This window comes from Salvelinus alpinus, chromosome 6 (genome assembly GCF_045679555.1).
Source record: "Salvelinus alpinus chromosome 6, SLU_Salpinus.1, whole genome shotgun sequence".
Classification (NCBI taxonomy): domain Eukaryota; kingdom Metazoa; phylum Chordata; class Actinopteri; order Salmoniformes; family Salmonidae; genus Salvelinus; species Salvelinus alpinus.
In genome coordinates, this window is record NC_092091.1 from 79,702,512 (window position 1) to 79,728,337 (window position 25,826).

The 25,826-nt window shown below is 36.8% G+C and overlaps 1 protein-coding gene across 1 annotated transcript; it reads left to right on the forward strand.

The window, feature by feature from the left end:
* The first annotated feature begins 1,033 nt into the window (after positions 1-1,033).
* marchf1 (membrane-associated ring finger (C3HC4) 1) lies at positions 1,034-24,000 on the forward strand. Its single transcript, XM_071408110.1, has 3 exons — positions 1,034-1,239; positions 19,534-19,578; positions 22,575-24,000. The coding sequence occupies exons 1-3, from the start codon at positions 1,107-1,109 to the stop codon at positions 22,856-22,858; spliced, it is 462 nt and encodes a 153-aa protein (XP_071264211.1). The 5' UTR covers positions 1,034-1,106; the 3' UTR covers positions 22,859-24,000.
* Positions 24,001-25,826: the final 1,826 nt, after the last annotated feature.

Here is a 25,826-nt window from a genome sequence, read left to right on the forward strand (position 1 = left end):
TGTCCATGCTGTCAGACACCATAATGGGACTCAGTGGAGCTGCCCATGCTGTCAGACACCATAATGGGACTCAGTGGAGCTGCCCATGCTGTCAGACACCATAATGGGACTCAGTGGAGCTGTCCATGCTGTCAGACACCATAATGGGACTCAGTGGAGCTGCCCATCCTGTCAGACACCATAATGGGACTCAGTGGAGCTGTCCATGCTGTCAGACACCATAATGGGACTCAGTGGAGCTGCCCATGCTGTCAGACACCATAATGGGACTCAGTGGAGCTGCCCATGCTGTCAGACACCATAATGGGACTCAGTGGAGCTGCCCATGCTGTCACAGACACCATAATGGGACTCAGTGGAGCTGTCCATGCTGTCAGACACCATAATGGGACTCAGTGGAGCTGTCCATGCTGTCACAGACACCATAATGGGACTCAGTGGAGCTGCCCATGCTGTCAGACACCATAATGGGACTCAGTGGAGCTGTCCATGCTGTCAGACACCACAATGGGACTCAGTGGAGCTGTCCATGCTGTCAGACACCACAATGGGACTCAGTGAAGCTGCCCATGTCGTCACAGACTCCATAATGGGACTCAGTGGAGCTGTCCATGCTGTCAGACTCCATAATGGGACTCAGTGGAGCTGCCCATGCTGTCAGACACCATAATGGGACTCAGTGGAGCTGTCCATGCTGTCAGACTCCATAATGGGACTCAGTGGAGCTGCCCATGCTGTCAGACACCATAATGGGACTCAGTGGAGCTGCCCATGCTGTCAGACACCATAATGGGACTCAGTGGAGCTGTCCATGCTGTCAGACACCATAATGGGACTCAGTGGAGCTGCCCATGCTGTCAGACACCATAATGGGACTCAGTGGAGCTGCCCATGCTGTCAGACACCATAATGGGACTCAGTGGAGCTGTCCATGCTGTCAGACACCATAATGGGACTCAGTGGAGCTGCCCATGCCGTCACAGACACCATAATGGGACTCAGTGGAGCTGTCCATGCTGTCACAGACACCATAGTTGTTCAGATATATAGATAAGTGTCTATGACACACTCTCACCTTTTCTCTCCCTCAGTGGGAGAAGCTCCAGATGTCGACCAATGAGAGGAGGAAGATCCTATGTTCCGTGATGTTCCACCTGGTGGCCATTGGTTGTGTTCTCTGGTCCGTATTCGTCCTCGCCAACAGAACCCTCCACGAAATCAACCTGGGACGCAACACGGGTCAGTAACCCCGACCTTAACCCAACCTCTATACAACCCTGACCTAACCTCTGTACAACCACAACCCTAACCCAACCTCTATACAACCCTGACCTAACCTCTGTACAACCACAACCCAACCTCTATACAACCCTGACCTAACCTCTGTACAACCACAACCCTAACCCAACCTCTATACAACCCTGACCTAACCTCTGTACAACCACAACACTAACCCAACCTCTATACAACCCTGACCTAACCTCTGTACAACCACAACCCTAACCCAACCTCTATACAACCCTGACCTAACCTCTGTACAACCACAACTCTAACCCAACCTCTATACAACCCTGACCTAACCTCTGTACAACCACAACCCTAACCCAACCTCTATACAACCCTGACCTAACCTCTGTACAACCACAACCCTAACCCAACCTCTATACAACCTTGACCTAACCTCTGTACAACCACAACCCTAACCCAACCTCTATACAACCTTGACCTAACCTCTGTACAACCACAACCCTAACCCAACCTCTATACAACCCTGACCTAACCTCTGTACAACCACAACCCTAACCCAACCTCTATACAACCTTGACCTAACCTCTGTACAACCACAACCCTAACCCAACCTCTATACAACCCTGACCTAACCTCTGTACAACCACAACCCTAACCCAACCTCTATACAACCCTGACCTAACCTCTGTACAACCACAACCCTAACCCAACCTCTATACAACCCTGACCTAACCTCTGTACAACCACAACCCTAACCCAACCTCTATACAACCCTGACCTAACCTCTGTACAACCACAACCCTAACCCAACCTCTATACAACCTTGACCTAACCTCTGTACAACCACAACCCTAACCCAACCTCTATACAACCCTGACCTAACCTCTGTACAACCACAACCCTAACCCAACCTCTATACAACCTTGACCTAACCTCTGTACAACCACAACCCTAACCCAACTTCTATACAACTAACTTCTATACAAACTTAACCCACCTTCTTAAAACCTTAGCCCAACCGCTATACAACCTTATCCCAACCTCTGTACCTGCTTTAAGTTAGTTTTACTGTGAACACTGAGGCTGTACCTGCTTTAAGTTACAGTTTTACTGTGAACACTGAGGCTGTACCTGCTTTAAGTTACAGTTTTACTGTGAACACTGAGGCTGTACCTGCTTTAAGTTACAGTTTTACTGTGAACACTGAGGCTGTACCTGCTTTAAGTTACAGTTTTACTGTGAACACTGAGGCTGTACCCACTTTAAGTTACAGTTTTACTGTGAACACTGAGGCTGTACCTGCTTTAAGTTACAGTGAACACTGAGGCTGTAACCACTTTAAGTTAGTTTAAGTTAGTAACAGCAGGGTAATAACATCATAGTAGCAGCAACGTAATAACATAGTAACATTGTAGTAACATTACTGTGTTTACAGATGAGGAGAATATAGTAACATTACTGTGTTTTCAGATGACAGGAGAATATAGTAACATTACTGTGTTTACAGATGAGGAGAATATAGTAACATTACTGTGTTTTCAGATGACAGGAGAATATAGTAACATTACTGTGTTTTCAGATGAGGAGAATATAGTAACATTACTGTGTTTTCAGATGACAGGAGAATATAGTAACATTACTGTGTTTACAGATGACAGGAGAATATAGTAACATTACTGTGTTTACAGATGAGGAGAATATAGTAACATTACTGTGTTTACAGATGACAGGAGAATATAGTAACATTACTGTGTTTACAGATGACAGGAGAATATAGTAACATTACTGTGTTTACAGATGACAGGAGAATATAGTAACATTACTGTGTTTACAGATGACAGGAGAATATAGTAACATTACTGTGTTTTCAGATGACAGGAGAATATAGTAACATTACTGTGTTTACAGATGAGGAGAATATAGTAACATTACTGTGTTTACAGATGACAGGAGAATATAGTAACATTACTGTGTTTACAGATGACAGGAGAATATAGTAACATTACTGTGTTTTCAGATGAGGAGAATATAGTAACATTACTGTGTTTACAGATGACAGGAGAATATAGTAACATTACTGTGTTTACAGATGAGGAGAATATAGTAACATTACTGTGTTTACAGATGACAGGAGAATATAGTAACATTACTGTGTTTACAGATGAGGAGAATATAGTAACATTACTGTGTTTTCAGATGACAGGAGAATATAGTAACATTACTGTGTTTACAGATGACAGGAGAATATAGTAACATTACTGTGTTTTCAGATGACAGGAGAATATAGTAACATTACTGTGTTTACAGATGACAGGAGAATATAGTAACATTACTGTGTTTACAGATGACAGGAGAATATAGTAACATTACTGTGTTTACAGATGACAGGAGAATATAGTAACATTACTGTGTTTTCAGATGACAGGAGAATATAGTAACATTACTGTGTTTACAGATGACAGGAGAATATAGTAACATTACTGTGTTTTCAGATGACAGGAGAATATAGTAACATTACTGTGTTTACAGATGAGGAGAATATAGTAACATTACTGTGTTTACAGATGACAGGAGAATATAGTAACATTACTGTGTTTACAGATGAGGAGAATATAGTAACATTACTGTGTTTTCAGATGACAGGAGAATATAGTAACATTACTGTGTTTACAGATGACAGGAGAATATAGTAACATTACTGTGTTTTCAGATGACAGGAGAATATAGTAACATTACTGTGTTTTCAGATGAGGAGAATATAGTAACATTACTGTGTTTTCAGATGACAGGAGAATATAGTAACATTACTGTGTTTTCAGATGAGGAGAATATAGTAACATTACTGTGTTTACAGATGAGGAGAATATAGTAACATTACTGTGTTTTCAGATGACAGGAGAATATAGTAACATTACTGTGTTTTCAGATGAGGAGAATATAGTAACATTACTGTGTTTACAGATGACAGGAGAATATAGTAACATTACTGTGTTTTCAGATGACAGGAGAATATAGTAACATTACTGTGTTTACAGATGACAGGAGAATATAGTAACATTACTGTGTTTACAGATGACAGGAGAATATAGTAACATTACTGTGTTTACAGATGACAGGAGAATATAGTAACATTACTGTGTTTACAGATGAGGAGAATATAGTAACATTACTGTGTTTTCAGATGAGGAGAATATAGTAACATTACTGTGTTTACAGATGACAGGAGAATATAGTAACATTACTGTGTTTACAGATGACAGGAGAATATAGTAACATTACTGTGTTTACAGATGACAGGAGAATATAGTAACATTACTGTGTTTACAGATGACAGGAGAATATAGTAACATTACTGTGTTTTCAGATGAGGAGAATATAGTAACATTACTGTGTTTACAGATGACAGGAGAATATAGTAACATTACTGTGTTTACAGATGAGGAGAATATAGTAACATTACTGTGTTTACAGATGAGGAGAATATAGTAACATTACTGTGTTTACAGATGACAGGAGAATATAGTAACATTACTGTGTTTTCAGATGACAGGAGAATATAGTAACATTACTGTGTTTTCAGATGACAGGAGAATATAGTAACATTACTGTGTTTACAGATGAGGAGAATATAGTAACATTACTGTGTTTTCAGATGACAGGAGAATATAGTAACATTACTGTGTTTACAGATGAGGAGAATATAGTAACATTACTGTGTTTTCAGATGACAGGAGAATATAGTAACATTACTGTGTTTACAGATGACAGGAGAATATAGTAACATTACTGTGTTTTCAGATGACAGGAGAATATAGTAACATTACTGTGTTTACAGATGAGGAGAATATAGTAACATTACTGTGTTTTCAGATGACAGGAGAATATAGTAACATTACTGTGTTTACAGATGACAGGAGAATATAGTAACATTACTGTGTTTTCAGATGACAGGAGAATATAGTAACATTACTGTGTTTACAGATGACAGGAGAATATAGTAACATTACTGTGTTTACAGATGACAGGAGAATATAGTAACATTACTGTGTTTACAGATGACAGGAGAATATAGTAACATTACTGTGTTTTCAGATGAGGAGAATATAGTAACATTACTGTGTTTACAGATGAGGAGAATATAGTAACATTACTGTGTTTTCAGATGACAGGAGAATATAGTAACATTACTGTGTTTACAGATGACAGGAGAATATAGTAACATTACTGTGTTTTCAGATGACAGGAGAATATAGTAACATTACTGTGTTTACAGATGACAGGAGAATATAGTAACATTACTGTGTTTACAGATGACAGGAGAATATAGTAACATTACTGTGTTTACAGATGACAGGAGAATATAGTAACATTACTGTGTTTTCAGATGACAGGAGAATATAGTAACATTACTGTGTTTACAGATGACAGGAGAATATAGTAACATTACTGTGTTTTCAGATGACAGGAGAATATAGTAACATTACTGTGTTTTCAGATGACAGGAGAATATAGTAACATTACTGTGTTTACAGATGACAGGAGAATATAGTAACATTACTGTGTTTACAGATGACAGGAGAATATAGTAACATTACTGTGTTTACAGATGAGGAGAATATAGTAACATTACTGTGTTTACAGATGACAGGAGAATATAGTAACATTACTGTGTTTACAGATGAGGAGAATATAGTAACATTACTGTGTTTACAGATGAGGAGAATATAGTAACATTACTGTGTTTTCAGATGACAGGAGAATATAGTAACATTACTGTGTTTACAGATGAGGAGAATATAGTAACATTACTGTGTTTGCAGATGAGGAGAATATAGTAACATTACTGTGTTTACAGATGACAGGAGAATATAGTAACATTACTGTGTTTACAGATGAGGAGAATATAGTAACATTACTGTGTTTACAGATGAGGAGAATATAGTAACATTACTGTGTTTACAGATGACAGGAGAATATAGTAACATTACTGTGTTTACAGATGAGGAGAATATAGTAACATTACTGTGTTTACAGATGACAGGAGAATATAGTAACATTACTGTGTTTTCAGATGAGGAGAATATAGTAACATTACTGTGTTTACAGATGACAGGAGAATATAGTAACATTACTGTGTTTACAGATGAGGAGAATATAGTAACATTACTGTGTTTACAGATGAGGAGAATATAGTAACATTACTGTGTTTACAGATGAGGAGAATATAGTAACATTACTGTGTTTGCAGATGAGGAGAATATAGTAACATTACTGTGTTTACAGATGACAGGAGAATATAGTAACATTACTGTGTTTACAGATGAGGAGAATATAGTAACATTACTGTGTTTACAGATGACAGGAGCATATAGTAACATTACTGTGTTTACAGATGAGGAGAATATAGTAACATTACTGTGTTTACAGATGACAGGAGAATATAGTAACATTACTGTGTTTTCAGATGAGGAGAATATAGTAACATTACTGTGTTTACAGATGACAGGAGAATATAGTAACATTACTGTGTTTACAGATGACAGGAGAATATAGTAACATTACTGTGTTTACAGATGAGGAGAATATAGTAACATTACTGTGTTTACAGATGACAGGAGAATATAGTAACATTACTGTGTTTACAGATGACAGGAGAATATAGTAACATTACTGTGTTTACAGATGACAGGAGAATATAGTAACATTACTGTGTTTACAGATGAGGAGAATATAGTAACATTACTGTGTTTACAGATGAGGAGAATATAGTAACATTACTGTGTTTACAGATGAGGAGAATATAGTAACATTACTGTGTTTACAGATGACAGGAGAATATAGTAACATTACTGTGTTTTCAGATGACAGGAGAATATAGTAACATTACTGTGTTTACAGATGAAAGGAGAATATAGTAACATTACTGTGTTTACAGATGAGGAGAATATAGTAACATTACTGTGTTTACAGATGAGGAGAATATAGTAACATTACTGTGTTTACATATGACAGGAGAATATAGTAACATTACTGTGTTTTCAGATGACAGGAGAATATAGTAACATTACTGTGTTTACAGATGAATGGAGAATATAGTAACATTACTGTGTTCACAGATGACAGGAGAATATAGTAACATTACTGTGTTTTCAGATGACAGGAGAATATAGTAACATTACTGTGTTTACAGATGAGGAGAATATAGTAACATTACTGTGTTTACAGATGAGGAGAATATAGTAACATTACTGTGTTTTCAGATGACAGGAGAATATAGTAACATTACTGTGTTTACAGATGAGGAGAATATAGTAACATTACTGTGTTTACAGATGAGGAGAATATAGTAACATTACTGTGTTTACAGATGACAGGAGAATATAGTAACATTACTGTGTTTACAGATGAGGAGAATATAGTAACATTACTGTGTTTACAGATGAGGAGAATATAGTAACATTACTGTGTTCACAGATGACAGGAGAATATAGTAACATTACTGTGTTTACAGATGAGGAGAATATAGTAACATTACTGTGTTTTCAGATGACAGGAGAATATAGTAACATTACTGTGTTTACAGATGAGGAGAATATAGTAACATTACTGTGTTTACAGATGAGGAGAATATAGTAACATTACTGTGTTTACAGATGACAGGAGAATATAGTAACATTACTGTGTTTACAGATGAGGAGAATATAGTAACATTACTGTGTTTACAGATGAGGAGAATATAGTAACATTACTGTGTTTACAGATGACAGGAGAATATAGTAACATTACTGTGTTTACAGATGAGGAGAATATAGTAACATTACTGTGTTTACAGATGAGGAGAATATAGTAACATTACTGTGTTTACAGATGAGGAGAATATAGTAACATTACTGTGTTTACAGATGACAGGAGAATATAGTAACATTACTGTGTTTACAGATGACAGGAGAATATAGTAACATTACTGTGTTTACAGATGACAGGAGAATATAGTAACATTACTGTGTTTACAGATGACAGGAGAATATAGTAACATTACTGTGTTTACAGATGACAGGAGAATATAGTAACATTACTGTGTTTTCAGATGAGGAGAATATAGTAACATTACTGTGTTTACAGATGACAGGAGAATATAGTAACATTACTGTGTTTACAGATGACAGGAGAATATAGTAACATTACTGTGTTTACAGATGACAGGAGAATATAGTAACATTACTGTGTTTACAGATGACAGGAGAATATAGTAACATTACTGTGTTTTCAGATGAGGAGAATATAGTAACATTACTGTGTTTACAGATGACAGGAGAATATAGTAACATTACTGTGTTTACAGATGAGGAGAATATAGTAACATTACTGTGTTTACAGATGACAGGAGAATATAGTAACATTACTGTGTTTACAGATGACAGGAGAATATAGTAACATTACTGTGTTTACAGATGACAGGAGAATATAGTAACATTACTGTGTTTTCAGATGACAGGAGAATATAGTAACATTACTGTGTTTTCAGATGAGGAGAATATAGTAACATTACTGTGTTTTCAGATGACAGGAGAATATAGTAACATTACTGTGTTTTCAGATGAGGAGAATATAGTAACATTACTGTGTTTACAGATGAGGAGAATATAGTAACATTACTGTGTTTTCAGATGACAGGAGAATATAGTAACATTACTGTGTTTTCAGATGAGGAGAATATAGTAACATTACTGTGTTTACAGATGACAGGAGAATATAGTAACATTACTGTGTTTTCAGATGACAGGAGAATATAGTAACATTACTGTGTTTACAGATGACAGGAGAATATAGTAACATTACTGTGTTTACAGATGACAGGAGAATATAGTAACATTACTGTGTTTACAGATGACAGGAGAATATAGTAACATTACTGTGTTTTCAGATGAGGAGAATATAGTAACATTACTGTGTTTACAGATGACAGGAGAATATAGTAACATTACTGTGTTTACAGATGAGGAGAATATAGTAACATTACTGTGTTTACAGATGACAGGAGAATATAGTAACATTACTGTGTTTTCAGATGACAGGAGAATATAGTAACATTACTGTGTTTACAGATGAGGAGAATATAGTAACATTACTGTGTTTTCAGATGACAGGAGAATATAGTAACATTACTGTGTTTACAGATGAGGAGAATATAGTAACATTACTGTGTTTTCAGATGACAGGAGAATATAGTAACATTACTGTGTTTACAGATGACAGGAGAATATAGTAACATTACTGTGTTTTCAGATGACAGGAGAATATAGTAACATTACTGTGTTTACAGATGAGGAGAATATAGTAACATTACTGTGTTTTCAGATGACAGGAGAATATAGTAACATTACTGTGTTTACAGATGACAGGAGAATATAGTAACATTACTGTGTTTTCAGATGACAGGAGAATATAGTAACATTACTGTGTTTACAGATGACAGGAGAATATAGTAACATTACTGTGTTTACAGATGACAGGAGAATATAGTAACATTACTGTGTTTACAGATGACAGGAGAATATAGTAACATTACTGTGTTTTCAGATGAGGAGAATATAGTAACATTACTGTGTTTACAGATGAGGAGAATATAGTAACATTACTGTGTTTTCAGATGACAGGAGAATATAGTAACATTACTGTGTTTACAGATGACAGGAGAATATAGTAACATTACTGTGTTTTCAGATGACAGGAGAATATAGTAACATTACTGTGTTTACAGATGACAGGAGAATATAGTAACATTACTGTGTTTACAGATGACAGGAGAATATAGTAACATTACTGTGTTTACAGATGACAGGAGAATATAGTAACATTACTGTGTTTTCAGATGACAGGAGAATATAGTAACATTACTGTGTTTACAGATGACAGGAGAATATAGTAACATTACTGTGTTTTCAGATGACAGGAGAATATAGTAACATTACTGTGTTTTCAGATGACAGGAGAATATAGTAACATTACTGTGTTTACAGATGACAGGAGAATATAGTAACATTACTGTGTTTACAGATGACAGGAGAATATAGTAACATTACTGTGTTTACAGATGAGGAGAATATAGTAACATTACTGTGTTTACAGATGACAGGAGAATATAGTAACATTACTGTGTTTACAGATGAGGAGAATATAGTAACATTACTGTGTTTACAGATGAGGAGAATATAGTAACATTACTGTGTTTTCAGATGACAGGAGAATATAGTAACATTACTGTGTTTACAGATGAGGAGAATATAGTAACATTACTGTGTTTGCAGATGAGGAGAATATAGTAACATTACTGTGTTTACAGATGACAGGAGAATATAGTAACATTACTGTGTTTACAGATGAGGAGAATATAGTAACATTACTGTGTTTACAGATGAGGAGAATATAGTAACATTACTGTGTTTACAGATGACAGGAGAATATAGTAACATTACTGTGTTTACAGATGAGGAGAATATAGTAACATTACTGTGTTTACAGATGACAGGAGAATATAGTAACATTACTGTGTTTTCAGATGAGGAGAATATAGTAACATTACTGTGTTTACAGATGAGGAGAATATAGTAACATTACTGTGTTTACAGATGAGGAGAATATAGTAACATTACTGTGTTTACAGATGAGGAGAATATAGTAACATTACTGTGTTTACAGATGACAGGAGAATATAGTAACATTACTGTGTTTACAGATGAGGAGAATATAGTAACATTACTGTGTTTGCAGATGAGGAGAATATAGTAACATTACTGTGTTTACAGATGACAGGAGAATATAGTAACATTACTGTGTTTACAGATGAGGAGAATATAGTAACATTACTGTGTTTACAGATGACAGGAGCATATAGTAACATTACTGTGTTTACAGATGAGGAGAATATAGTAACATTACTGTGTTTACAGATGACAGGAGAATATAGTAACATTACTGTGTTTTCAGATGAGGAGAATATAGTAACATTACTGTGTTTACAGATGACAGGAGAATATAGTAACATTACTGTGTTTACAGATGACAGGAGAATATAGTAACATTACTGTGTTTACAGATGAGGAGAATATAGTAACATTACTGTGTTTACAGATGACAGGAGAATATAGTAACATTACTGTGTTTACAGATGACAGGAGAATATAGTAACATTACTGTGTTTACAGATGACAGGAGAATATAGTAACATTACTGTGTTTACAGATGAGGAGAATATAGTAACATTACTGTGTTTACAGATGAGGAGAATATAGTAACATTACTGTGTTTACAGATGAGGAGAATATAGTAACATTACTGTGTTTACAGATGACAGGAGAATATAGTAACATTACTGTGTTTTCAGATGACAGGAGAATATAGTAACATTACTGTGTTTACAGATGAAAGGAGAATATAGTAACATTACTGTGTTTACAGATGAGGAGAATATAGTAACATTACTGTGTTTACAGATGAGGAGAATATAGTAACATTACTGTGTTTACATATGACAGGAGAATATAGTAACATTACTGTGTTTTCAGATGACAGGAGAATATAGTAACATTACTGTGTTTACAGATGAATGGAGAATATAGTAACATTACTGTGTTCACAGATGACAGGAGAATATAGTAACATTACTGTGTTTTCAGATGACAGGAGAATATAGTAACATTACTGTGTTTACAGATGAGGAGAATATAGTAACATTACTGTGTTTACAGATGAGGAGAATATAGTAACATTACTGTGTTTTCAGATGACAGGAGAATATAGTAACATTACTGTGTTTACAGATGAGGAGAATATAGTAACATTACTGTGTTTACAGATGAGGAGAATATAGTAACATTACTGTGTTTACAGATGACAGGAGAATATAGTAACATTACTGTGTTTACAGATGAGGAGAATATAGTAACATTACTGTGTTTACAGATGAGGAGAATATAGTAACATTACTGTGTTCACAGATGACAGGAGAATATAGTAACATTACTGTGTTTACAGATGAGGAGAATATAGTAACATTACTGTGTTTACAGATGAGGAGAATATAGTAACATTACTGTGTTTACAGATGAGGAGAATATAGTAACATTACTGTGTTTACAGATGACAGGAGAATATAGTAACATTACTGTGTTTACAGATGAGGAGAATATAGTAACATTACTGTGTTTACAGATGAGGAGAATATAGTAACATTACTGTGTTTACAGATGACAGGAGAATATAGTAACATTACTGTGTTTACAGATGAGGAGAATATAGTAACATTACTGTGTTTACAGATGAGGAGAATATAGTAACATTACTGTGTTTACAGATGAGGAGAATATAGTAACATTACTGTGTTTACAGATGACAGGAGAATATAGTAACATTACTGTGTTTACAGATGACAGGAGAATATAGTAACATTACTGTGTTTACAGATGACAGGAGAATATAGTAACATTACTGTGTTTACAGATGACAGGAGAATATAGTAACATTACTGTGTTTACAGATGACAGGAGAATATAGTAACATTACTGTGTTTTCAGATGAGGAGAATATAGTAACATTACTGTGTTTACAGATGACAGGAGAATATAGTAACATTACTGTGTTTACAGATGACAGGAGAATATAGTAACATTACTGTGTTTACAGATGACAGGAGAATATAGTAACATTACTGTGTTTACAGATGAGGAGAATATAGTAACATTACTGTGTTTACAGATGAGGAGAATATAGTAACATTACTGTGTTTACAGATGACAGGAGAATATAGTAACATTACTGTGTTTTCAGATGAGGAGAATATAGTAACATTACTGTGTTTACAGATGAGGAGAATATAGTAACATTACTGTGTTTACAGATGACAGGAGAATATAGTAACATTACTGTGTTTACAGATGAGGAGAATATAGTAACATTACTGTGTTTTCAGATGACAGGAGAATATAGTAACATTACTGTGTTTACAGATGACAGGAGAATATAGTAACATTACTGTGTTTACAGATGACAGGAGAATATAGTAACATTACTGTGTTTTCAGATGACAGGAGAATATAGTAACATTACTGTGTTTACAGATGAGGAGAATATAGTAACATTACTGTGTTTTCAGATGACAGGAGAATATAGTAACATTACTGTGTTTACAGATGACAGGAGAATATAGTAACATTACTGTGTTTACAGATGAGGAGAATATAGTAACATTACTGTGTTTTCAGATGACAGGAGAATATAGTAACATTACTGTGTTTACAGATGACAGGAGAATATAGTAACATTACTGTGTTTACAGATGAGGAGAATATAGTAACATTACTGTGTTTTCAGATGACAGGAGAATATAGTAACATTACTGTGTTTGCAGATGAGGAGAATATAGTAACATTACTGTGTTTACAGATGACAGGAGAATATAGTAACATTACTGTGTTTACAGATGAGGAGAATATAGTAACATTACTGTGTTTACAGATGACAGGAGAATATAGTAACATTACTGTGTTTACAGATGAGGAGAATATAGTAACATTACTGTGTTTACAGATGACAGGAGAATATAGTAACATTACTGTGTTTTCAGATGAGGAGAATATAGTAACATTACTGTGTTTACAGATGAGGAGAATATAGTAACATTACTGTGTTTACAGATGAGGAGAATATAGTAACATTACTGTGTTTACAGATGAGGAGAATATAGTAACATTACTGTGTTTTCAGATGACAGGAGAATATAGTAACATTACTGTGTTTACAGATGAGGAGAATATAGTAACATTACTGTGTTTGCAGATGAGGAGAATATAGTAACATTACTGTGTTTACAGATGACAGGAGAATATAGTAACATTACTGTGTTTACAGATGAGGAGAATATAGTAACATTACTGTGTTTACAGATGACAGGAGAATATAGTAACATTACTGTGTTTACAGATGAGGAGAATATAGTAACATTACTGTGTTTACAGATGAGGAGAATATAGTAACATTACTGTGTTTACAGATGAGGAGAATATAGTAACATTACTGTGTTTACAGATGACAGGAGAATATAGTAACATTACTGTGTTTACAGATGACAGGAGAATATAGTAACATTACTGTGTTTACAGATGAGGAGAATATAGTAACATTACTGTGTTTACAGATGACAGGAGAATATAGTAACATTACTGTGTTTACAGATGACAGGAGAATATAGTAACATTACTGTGTTTACAGATGACAGGAGAATATAGTAACATTACTGTGTTTACAGATGAGGAGAATATAGTAACATTACTGTGTTTTCAGATGACAGGAGAATATAGTAACATTACTGTGTTTTCAGATGACAGGAGAATATAGTAACATTACTGTGTTTACAGATGAAAGGAGAATATAGTAACATTACTGTGTTTACAGATGACAGGAGAATATAGTAACATTACTGTGTTTACAGATGAGGAGAATATAGTAACATTACTGTGTTCACAGATGACAGGAGAATATAGTAACATTACTGTGTTTACAGATGAGGAGAATATAGTAACATTACTGTGTTTACAGATGAGGAGAATATAGTAACATTACTGTGTTTACAGATGAGGAGAATATAGTAACATTACTGTGTTTACAGATGACAGGAGAATATAGTAACATTACTGTGTTTACAGATGACAGGAGAATATAGTAACATTACTGTGTTTACAGATGACAGGAGAATATAGTAACATTACTGTGTTTACAGATGACAGGAGAATATAGTAACATTACTGTGTTTACAGATGACAGGAGAATATAGTAACATTACTGTGTTTACAGATGAGGAGAATATAGTAACATTACTGTGTTTTCAGATGACAGGAGAATATAGTAACATTACTGTGTTTACAGATGAGGAGAATATAGTAACATTACTGTGTTTACAGATGACAGGAGAATATAGTAACATTACTGTGTTTACAGATGAGGAGAATATAGTAACATTACTGTGTTTTCAGATGAGGAGAATATAGTAACATTACTGTGTTTACAGATGAGGAGAATATAGTAACATTACTGTGTTTTCAGATGAGGAGAATATAGTAACATTACTGTGTTTTCAGATGAGGAGAATATAGTAACATTACTGTGTTTTCAGATGACAGGAGAATATAGTAACATTACTGTGTTTACAGATGACAGGAGAATATAGTAACATTACTGTGTTTACAGATGAGGAGAATATAGTAACATTACTGTGTTTTCAGATGAGGAGAATATAGTAACATTACTGTGTTTTCAGATGACAGGAGAATATAGTAACATTACTGTGTTTTCAGATGAGGAGAATATAGTAACATTACTGTGTTTACAGATGACAGGAGAATATAGTAACATTACTGTGTTTACAGATGAGGAGAATATAGTAACATTACTGTGTTTACAGATGAGGAGAATATAGTAACATTACTGTGTTTTCAGATGACAGGAGAATATAGTAACATTACTGTGTTTTCAGATGACAGGAGAATATAGTAACATTACTGTGTTTACAGATGAGGAGAATATAGTAACATTACTGTGTTTACAGATGACAGGAGAATATAGTAACATTACTGTGTTTACAGATGAGGAGAATATAGTAACATTACTGTGTTTACAGATGACAGGAGAATATAGTAACATTACTGTGTTTACAGATGAGGAGAATATAGTAACATTACTGTGTTTACAGATGACAGGAGAATATAGTAACATTACTGTGTTTACAGATGAGGAGAATATAGTAACATTACTGTGTTTACAGATGAGGAGAATATAGTAACATTACTGTGTTTACAGATGAGGAGAATATAGTAACATTACTGTGTTTACAGATGAGGAGAATATAGTAACATTACTGTGTTTACAGATGACAGGAGAATATAGTAACATTACTGTGTTTACAGATGACAGGAGAATATAGTAACATTACTGTGTTTACAGATGACAGGAGAATATAGTAACATTACTGTGTTTTCAGATGACAGGAGAATATAGTAACATTACTGTGTTTACAGATGAGGAGAATATAGTAACATTACTGTGTTTACAGATGACAGGAGAATATAGTAACATTACTGTGTTTACAGATGAGGAGAATATAGTAACATTACTGTGTTTACAGATGAGGAGAATATAGTAACATTACTGTGTTTACAGATGAGGAGAATATAGTAACATTACTGTGTTTTCAGATGACAGGAGAATATAGTAACATTACTGTGTTTACAGATGAGGAGAATATAGTAACATTACTGTGTTTTCAGATGACAGGAGAATATAGTAACATTACTGTGTTTTCAGATGACAGGAGAATATAGTAACATTACTGTGTTTACAGATGACAGGAGAATATAGTAACATTACTGTGTTTTCAGATGACAGGAGAATATAGTAACATTACTGTGTTTACAGATGAGGATAATATAGTAACATTACTGTGTTTTCAGATGACAGGAGAATATAGTAACATTACTGTGTTTACAGATGAGGAGAATATAGTAACATTACTGTGTTTACAGATGAGGAGAATATAGTAACATTACTGTGTTTACAGATGACAGGAGAATATAGTAACATTACTGTGTTTACAGATGAGGAGAATATAGTAACATTACTGTGTTTTCAGATGACAGGAGAATATAGTAACATTACTGTGTTTACAGATGACAGGAGAATATAGTAACATTACTGTGTTTTCAGATGAGGAGAATATAGTAACATTACTGTGTTTACAGATGACAGGAGAATATAGTAACATTACTGTGTTTACAGATGACAGGAGAATATAGTAACATTACTGTGTTTACAGATGACAGGAGAATATAGTAACATTACTGTGTTTACAGATGAGGAGAATATAGTAACATTACTGTGTTTACAGATGACAGGAGAATATAGTAACATTACTGTGTTTACAGATGAGGAGAATATAGTAACATTACTGTGTTTACAGATGACAGGAGAATATAGTAACATTACTGTGTTTACAGATGAGGAGAATATAGTAACATTACTGTGTTTACAGATGACAGGAGAATATAGTAACATTACTGTGTTTACAGATGACAGGAGAATATAGTAACATTACTGTGTTTACAGATGACAGGAGAATATAGTAACATTACTGTGTTTACAGATGAGGAGAATATAGTAACATTACTGTGTTTACAGATGACAGGAGAATATAGTAACATTACTGCGTTTACAGATGACAGGAGAATATAGTAACATTACTGTGTTTACAGATGACATGAGAATATAGTAACATTACTGTGTTTACAGATGACAGGAGAATATAGTAACATTACTGTGTTTTCAGATGAGGAGAATATAGTAACATTACTGTGTTTTCAGATGACAGGAGAATATAGTAACATTACTGTGTTTACAGATGAGGAGAATATAGTAACATTACTGTGTTTTCAGATGAGGAGAATATAGTAACATTACTGTGTTTACAGATGACAGGAGAATATAGTAACATTACTGTGTTTACAGATGAGGAGAATATAGTAACATTACTGTGTTTACAGATGACAGGAGAATATAGTAACATTACTGTGTTTACAGATGAGGAGAATATAGTAACATTACTGTGTTTTCAGATGAGGAGAATATAGTAACATTACTGTGTTTTCAGATGAGGAGAATATAGTAACATTACTGTGTTTTCAGATGAGGAGAATATAGTAACATTACTGTGTTTACAGATGAGGAGAATATAGTAACATTACTGTGTTTACAGATGAGGAGAATATAGTAACATTACTGTGTTTTCAGATGACAGGAGAATATAGTAACATTACTGTGTTTTCAGATGACAGGAGAATATAGTAACATTACTGTGTTTTCAGATGAGGAGAATATAGTAACATTACTGTGTTTACAGATGAGGAGAATATAGTAACATTACTGTGTTTACAGATGACAGGAGAATATAGTAACATTACTGTGTTTACAGATGACAGGAGAATATAGTAACATTACTGTGTTTACAGATGAGGAGAATATAGTAACATTACTGTGTTTACAGATGACAGGAGAATATAGTAACATTACTGTGTTTACAGATGAGGAGAATATAGTAACATTACTGTGTTTACAGATGACAGGAGAATATAGTAACATTACTGTGTTTTCAGATGACAGGAGAATATAGTAACATTACTGTGTTTACAGATGACAGGAGAATATAGTAACATTACTGTGTTTTCAGATGACAGGAGAATATAGTAACATTACTGTGTTTACAGATGACAGGAGAATATAGTAACATTACTGTGTTTACAGATGAGGAGAATATAGTAACATTACTGTGTTTTCAGATGACAGGAGAATATAGTAACATTACTGTGTTTTCAGATGACAGGAGAATATAGTAACATTACTGTGTTTACAGATGACAGGAGAATATAGTAACATTACTGTGTTTACAGATGACAGGAGAATATAGTAACATTACTGTGTTTTCAGATGAGGAGAATATAGTAACATTACTGTGTTTTCAGATGACAGGAGAATATAGTAACATTACTGTGTTTACAGATGACAGGAGAATATAGTAACATTACTGTGTTTTCAGATGACAGGAGAATATAGTAACATTACTGTGTTTACAGATGAGGAGAATATAGTAACATTACTGTGTTTACAGATGACAGGAGAATATAGTAACATTACTGTGTTTACAGATGAGGAGAATATAGTAACATTACTGTGTTTACGGATGACAGGAGAATATAGTAACATTACTGTGTTTACAGATGACAGGAGAATATAGTAACATTACTGTGTTTACAGATGAGGAGAATATAGTAACATTACTGTGTTTACAGATGAGGAGAATATAGTAACATTACTGTGTTTACAGATGACAGGAGAATATAGTAACATTACTGTGTTTACAGATGAGGAGAATATAGTAACATTACTGTGTTTACAGATGACAGGAGAATATAGTAACATTACTGTGTTTACAGATGAGGAGAATATAGTAACATTACTGTGTTTACAGATGACAGGAGAATATAGTAACATTACTGTGTTTACAGATGACAGGAGAATATAGTAACATTACTGTGTTTTCAGATGACAGGAGAATATAGTAACATTACTGTGTTTACAGATGACAGGAGAATATAGTAACATTACTGTGTTTTCAGATGAGGAGAATATAGTAACATTACTGTGTTTTCAGATGAGGAGAATATAGTAACATTACTGTGTTTACAGATGACATGTGGAGAATATCAGTGATGAAGTACTACACTGCTGAGGGTAAGGAGGTCTCTGGTATCAAACACAGACACACACGATCTCTCTGTTTCAATTCCCCTGACATACTGTAACTAACCTGTGTATGTCTCTCTCTCTCGCTCTCCTCTCTCTCTCTCTCTTTCTCTTCTCTCTCTCTCTCCTCTCTCTCTCTCTCTATCTCTCTCTTCTCTCTCTCTCTCTACCTCTCTCTCTCTCTCTCTCCTCTCTCTCTCTCTTTCTCTCTCTCTCTTTCTCCCTCTCTCTCTCTACCTCTCTCTTTCTCTCCTCTCTCTCTCTACCTCTACCTCTCTCTCTTTATCTCCCCTCTCTTTCTCTCCTCTCTCTCTTTCTCCCTCTCTCTCTCTCTACCTCTCTCTCTCTATCTATCTCTCTCTCTCTCTCTCTCTCTCTCTCTCTCTCTCTCTCTCTCCTCTCTCTCTTTCTTTCTCTCTCTCTCTCTCTCTCTCTACCTCTCTCTCTCTCTCCTCTCTCTCTCTCTCTTTCTCTCTTTCAATTCAATTCAATTCAAAGGGCTTTATTGGCATGGGAAACATGTGTTAACATTGCCAAAGCAAGTGAGGTAGATATTATACAAAAGTGAAATAAACAATACAAATTAACAGTAAACATTACACATACAGAAGTTTCAAAACAATAAAGACATTACAAATGTTATATTATATATATACAGTGTTGTAACAATGTACAAATGGTTAAAGCACACAAGTTAAAATAAATAAGCATAAATATGGGTTGTATTTACAATGGTGTTTGTTCTTCACTGGTTGCCCTTTTCTTGTGGCAACAGGTCACAAATCTTGCTGCTGTGATGGCACACTGTGGTATTTCACCCAGTAGATATGGGAGTTTATCAAAATTGGATTTGTTTTCAAATTCTTTGTGGATCTGTGTAATCTGAGGGAAATATGTCTCTCTAATATGGTCATACATTGGGCAGGAGGTTAGGAAGTGCAGCTCAGTTTCCACCTCATTTTGTGGGCAGTGAGCACATAGCCTGTCTTCTCTTGAGAGCCATGTCTGCCTACGGCGGCCTTTCTCAATAGCAAGGCTATGCTCACTGAGTCTGTACATAGTCAAAGCTTTCCTTAAGTTTGGGTCAGTCACAGTGGTCAGGTATTCTGCCACTGTATACTCTCTGTTTAGGGCCAAATAGCATTCTAGTTTGCTCTGTTTTTTTGTTAATTCTTTCCAATGTGTCAAGTAATTATCTTTTTGTTTTCTCATGATTTGGTTGGGTCTAATTGTGCTGTTGTCCTGGGGCTCTGTGGGGTGTGTTTGTGTTTGTGAACAGAGCCCTAGGACCAGCTTGCTTAGGGGACTCTTCTCCAGGTTCATCTCTCTGTAGGTGATGGCTTGGTTATGGAAGGTTTGGGAATCGCTTCCTTTTAGGTGGTTGTAGAATTTAACGGCTCTTTTCTGGATTTTGATAATTAGTGGGTATCGGCCTAATTCTGCTCTGCATGCATTATTTGGTGTTCTACGTTGTACACGGAGGATATTTTTGCAGAATTCTGCATGCAGAGTCTCAATTTGGTGTTTGTCCCATTTTGTGAAATCTTGGTTGGTGAGCGGACCCCAGACCTCACAACCATAAAGGGCAATGGGCTCTATGACTGATTCAAGTATTTTTAGCCAGATCCTAATTGGTATGTTGAAATTTATGTTCCTTTTGATGGCATAGAAGGCCCTTCTTGCCTTGTCTCTCAGATCGTTCACAGCTTTGTGGAAGTTACCTGTGGTGCTGATGTTTAGGCCGAGGTATGTATAGTTTTTTGTGTGCTCTAGGGCAACGGTGTCTAGATGGAATTTGTGGTCCTGGTGACTGGACCTTTTTTGGAACACCATTATTTTGGTCTTACTGAGATTTACTGTCAGGGCCCAGGTCTGACAGAATCTGTGCAGAAGATCTAGGTGCTGCTGTAGGCCCTCCTTGGTTGGTGACAGAAGCACCAGATCATCAGCAAACAGTAGACATTTGATTTCGGATTCAAGTAGGGTGAGACCGGGTGCTGCAGACTGTTCTAGTGCCCGCGCCAATTCGTTGATATATATGTTGAAGAGGGTGGGGCTTAAGCTGCATCCCTGTCTCACCCCACGACCCTGTGTGAAGAAATGTGTGTGTTTTTTGCCAATTTTAACCGCACACTTGTTGTTTGTGTACATGGATTTTATGATGTCGTATGTTTTACCCCCAACACCACTTTCCATCAATTTGTATAGCAGACCCTCATGCCAAATTGAGTCGAAGGCTTTTTTGAAATCAACAAAGCATGAGAAGACTTTGCCTTTGTTTTGGTTTGTTTGGTTGTCAATTAGGGTGTGTAGGGTGAATACATGGTCTGTTGTACGGTAATTTGGTAAAAAGCCAATTTGACATTTGCTCAGTACATTGTTTTCATTGAGGAAATGTACGAGTCTGCTGTTAATGATAATGCAGAGGATTTTCCCAAGGTTACTGTTGACGCATATTCCACGGTAGTTATTGGGGTCAAATTTGTCTCCACTTTTGTGGATTGGGGTGATCAGTCCTTGGTTCCAAATATTGGGGAAGATGCCAGAGCTAAGGACGATGTTAAAGAGTTTTAGTATAGCCAATTGGAATTTGTTGTCTGTATATTTGATCATTTCATTAAGGATACCATATCTTTCTCTCTCTGTCCTCTCTCTCTCGCTCTCCATGTCCTCTCTCTCTCTTTCTTTCTTTCTTTCTCTCCTCTCTCTCCCTCTACTTCTCTCTGTCTCTCTCCTCTCTCTCTCTCTTTCTTTCTCTCGCTCTCCTCTCTCTCTCTACCTCTCTCTCTCTCTCTCCTCTCTCTCTCTACCTCTCTCTCTCTCTACCTCTCTCTCTCTCTACCTCTCTCTCTCTCTCTCTCTCTCTCTCTACCTCTCTGTCTCTCTCTCTCTCTCTCCTCTCTCTCTACCTCTCTCTCTCTCTCTCTACCTCTCTCCCTCTCTCTCTCTCTCCTCTATCTCTCTCTCTCTCTCTCTCTCTCTAGGTGTGTTGGAGTGGCCGTTCTGGATGAAGCTGGTCATCGTGGCGATAAGCATGTCAGGCGGACTGGTGTTCATGTACGTCCAGTGTAAAGTGTACTGGTTGCTATGGAGACGACTCAAAGCCTTCAATCGCATCATCACTGTGCAGAACTGCCCCGAGAAGCCGCCGCCCACCAACGCCGCGCTGGCCAATGGGAATCACCCTGAGGCCGTGGAGATCCCGATAGGCCCCGCCCCCGAGGTCATCCAGATGGACTCCGACCTCTCGGAGGAAAACCCCGTCTGACACACACAACACAGACGAGCTCAAACACTATACACACAGACATATATACACACACACACACACACGAGCTCAAACACTATACACACACACACAACACACAGACATATACACACACACACACACACACACACGAGCTCAAACACTATACACACAACACACACACATATACACACACACACCACACAGACACACACACACACACACACAGACACATCTCTTGGTAATGCACCCTCCCTATAGCCTATCAGAGCCCAGCACACCAAAGAGTCACAATGTGACGTAGCCAATTAGAGCCTGTTATAGAAGCAGCTGTAGATTAGCCAATCAGAGCGTCTGTTAAAGAAGCAGCTGTAGATTAGCCAATCAGAGAGTCTGTTATAGAAGCAGCTGTAGATAAGCCAATCAGAGCGTTTGTTATAGAAGCAGCTGTAGATTAGCCAATCAGAGAGTCTGTTATAGAAGCAGCTGTAGATTAGCCAATCAGAGCATCTGTTATAGAAGCAGCTGTAGATTAGTCAATCAGAGCGTCTGTTATAGAAGCAGCTGTAGATTAGTCAATCAGAGCGTCTGTTATAGAAGCAGCTGTAGATTAGCCAATCAGAGCATCTGTTATAATCTCTCAGTATTAAATATAAACAGCCTGAGGAGTAGCTGATGCGTAGAACCAAGTGTTCAAGGGCTGGAACAAAACCCTGCACACCTTGCAGCTCTCCAGGATGAGGGTTAGAGTCATACATCATCATATATTTATTTATGTTAGTATTTACTCTCTCTGCTGGACAGGATAGGAGTGTGAATAGAAATACTTGTGAAATGTGGTATTAAAGGTCCCTGTCTGTCACTATGATGTCTACAAGTCTATCTGAAGAGCTGTCTGTCTGTCTGTCACTATGATGTCTAGAAGTCTATCCGAAGAGCTGCCTGCCTGTCTGCCTGCCTGTTTCTGTCTGTCTGTCACTATGATGTCTAGAAGTCTATCTGAAGAGGTCCCTGTCTGTCTGTCTGTCTGTCACTATGATGTCTAGAAGTCTATCCGAAGAGCTGCCTGACTGTCTGCCTGCCTGTCTCTAGAAGTCACCATTACAACCAAAAATATCCTATTCTACACTGAACAATAATATGAAGGCGACATGTAAAGTGTTGGTCCCATGTTTCATGAGCTGAAATAAAATGTTCCATAAGCACAAAAATATGAATTCTCTCAAACGTTGTGCTCTAATGTGTTTACATTCCTGTTAGTGAGCATTTCCCCTTTGCCAAAATAATCCATCCAGTTGACAGGTGTGGCATATCAATAAGCTGATTAAACAGCATCAATCAATCAAATGTATTTATAAAGCCCTTCTTACATCAGCTGATATCTCAAAGTGCTGTACAGAAACCCAGCCTAAAACCCCCAAACACCAAGCAATGCAGGTGTAGAAGCACGGTGGTGATCATTACACAGGTGCACCTTGTGCTGGGGACAATAAAAGGTCACTCTAAAATGTGCAGTTTTGTACCACAACACAATGCCACAGATGTCTCAAGTTTATGGACTGCATGAATGTCCACCAGAGCTGTTGCCAAATAATTGCGTGTTTATTTCTCTACCATAAGCCATCTCCAACGCTGTTTTAGAGAATTTGGCAGTACGTCCAACCGGCCTCACAACCTCAGACTATGTGTATGGCGTCGTGTGGGCGAGCGGTTTGCTGATGTCAATGTTGTGGACAGAGTGCCCCATGGTGGCGGTGGGTTATGGTATGGGGCAGTAATAAGCTACAGACAACGAACACAATTGCATTTTATCAATGGCAATTTGAATGAACAGAGAGACCGTGACAAGATCCTTAGGCCCGTTGTCGTGCCATTCATCACCTTATGTTTCAGCATGATAATACACGGCCCCATGTCACAAGGATCTGGACACAATTCCTGGAAGCTGAAAATGCCCCAGTTCTTCCATGGCCTGCATACTCACCAGACATGTCACCCACTGAGCATGTTTGGGATGCTCTGGATCGACGTGTACGATGGCGCATTCCAGTTCTCGCCAATATCCAGCAACTTCGTACAACAATTCGCAGACTACAATCAACAGCCTGATCAACTCTATGTGAAGGAGATGTGCTACATGAAGCAAAATGGTGGTCACACGAGATACTGACTGGTTTTCTGATCCACGCCCCTCCCTTTAAGGCATCTGTGACCAACAGATGCATATCTGTATTCCCAGTCATGTGAAATCCATAGATTAGGCCCTCATTTATTAATTGACTGATTCCCTTATATGTTGCGTTCATACAATGCATTTGGAAAGAATTCAGACCACTTAACTTTTTCCACTGTGTTGTTTTACCTCAATCTACACACAATACCCCATAATGACATCACAATACCCCATAATGACAAAAACAGGTTATAATTTCCATAAGTATTCAGACGCTTTACTCGGTACTTTGTTGAAGGACCTTTGGCAGCGATTACAGCCTTGAGTCTTCTTGGGTATGATGCTACAAGCTTGGTACATCTGTATTTGGGGAGTTTCTCCCATTCTTCTCTGCAGATCCTCTCAAGCTCTGTCAGGTTGGATGGGGAGCGTTGCTGCACAGCTATTTCCAGGTCTCTCCAGAGATATTCGATCGGGTTCAAGTCCGGGCTCTGGCTGGGCCACTCAAGGACATTCAGAGACTTGTCCCGAAGCCACTCCTGTGTTGTATTGGCTGTGTGCTTAGGGTCGTTGTCCTGTTGGAAAGTGAACCTTCGCCCCAGTCTGAGGTCCTGAGCGCTCTGGAGCAGGTTTTCTCTGTACTTTGCTCTGTTCCTTCGATCCTGACTAGTCTCCCAGTCCCTGCCACAGAAAAATATCCCCACAGCATGATGCTGCCACCACCATGCTTCACCGTAGGGATGGTGGCAGGTTTCCTCCAGATGTGACGCTTGGCATTCAGGCCAAAGAGTTCAATCTTGTTTTTTCATGGTCTGA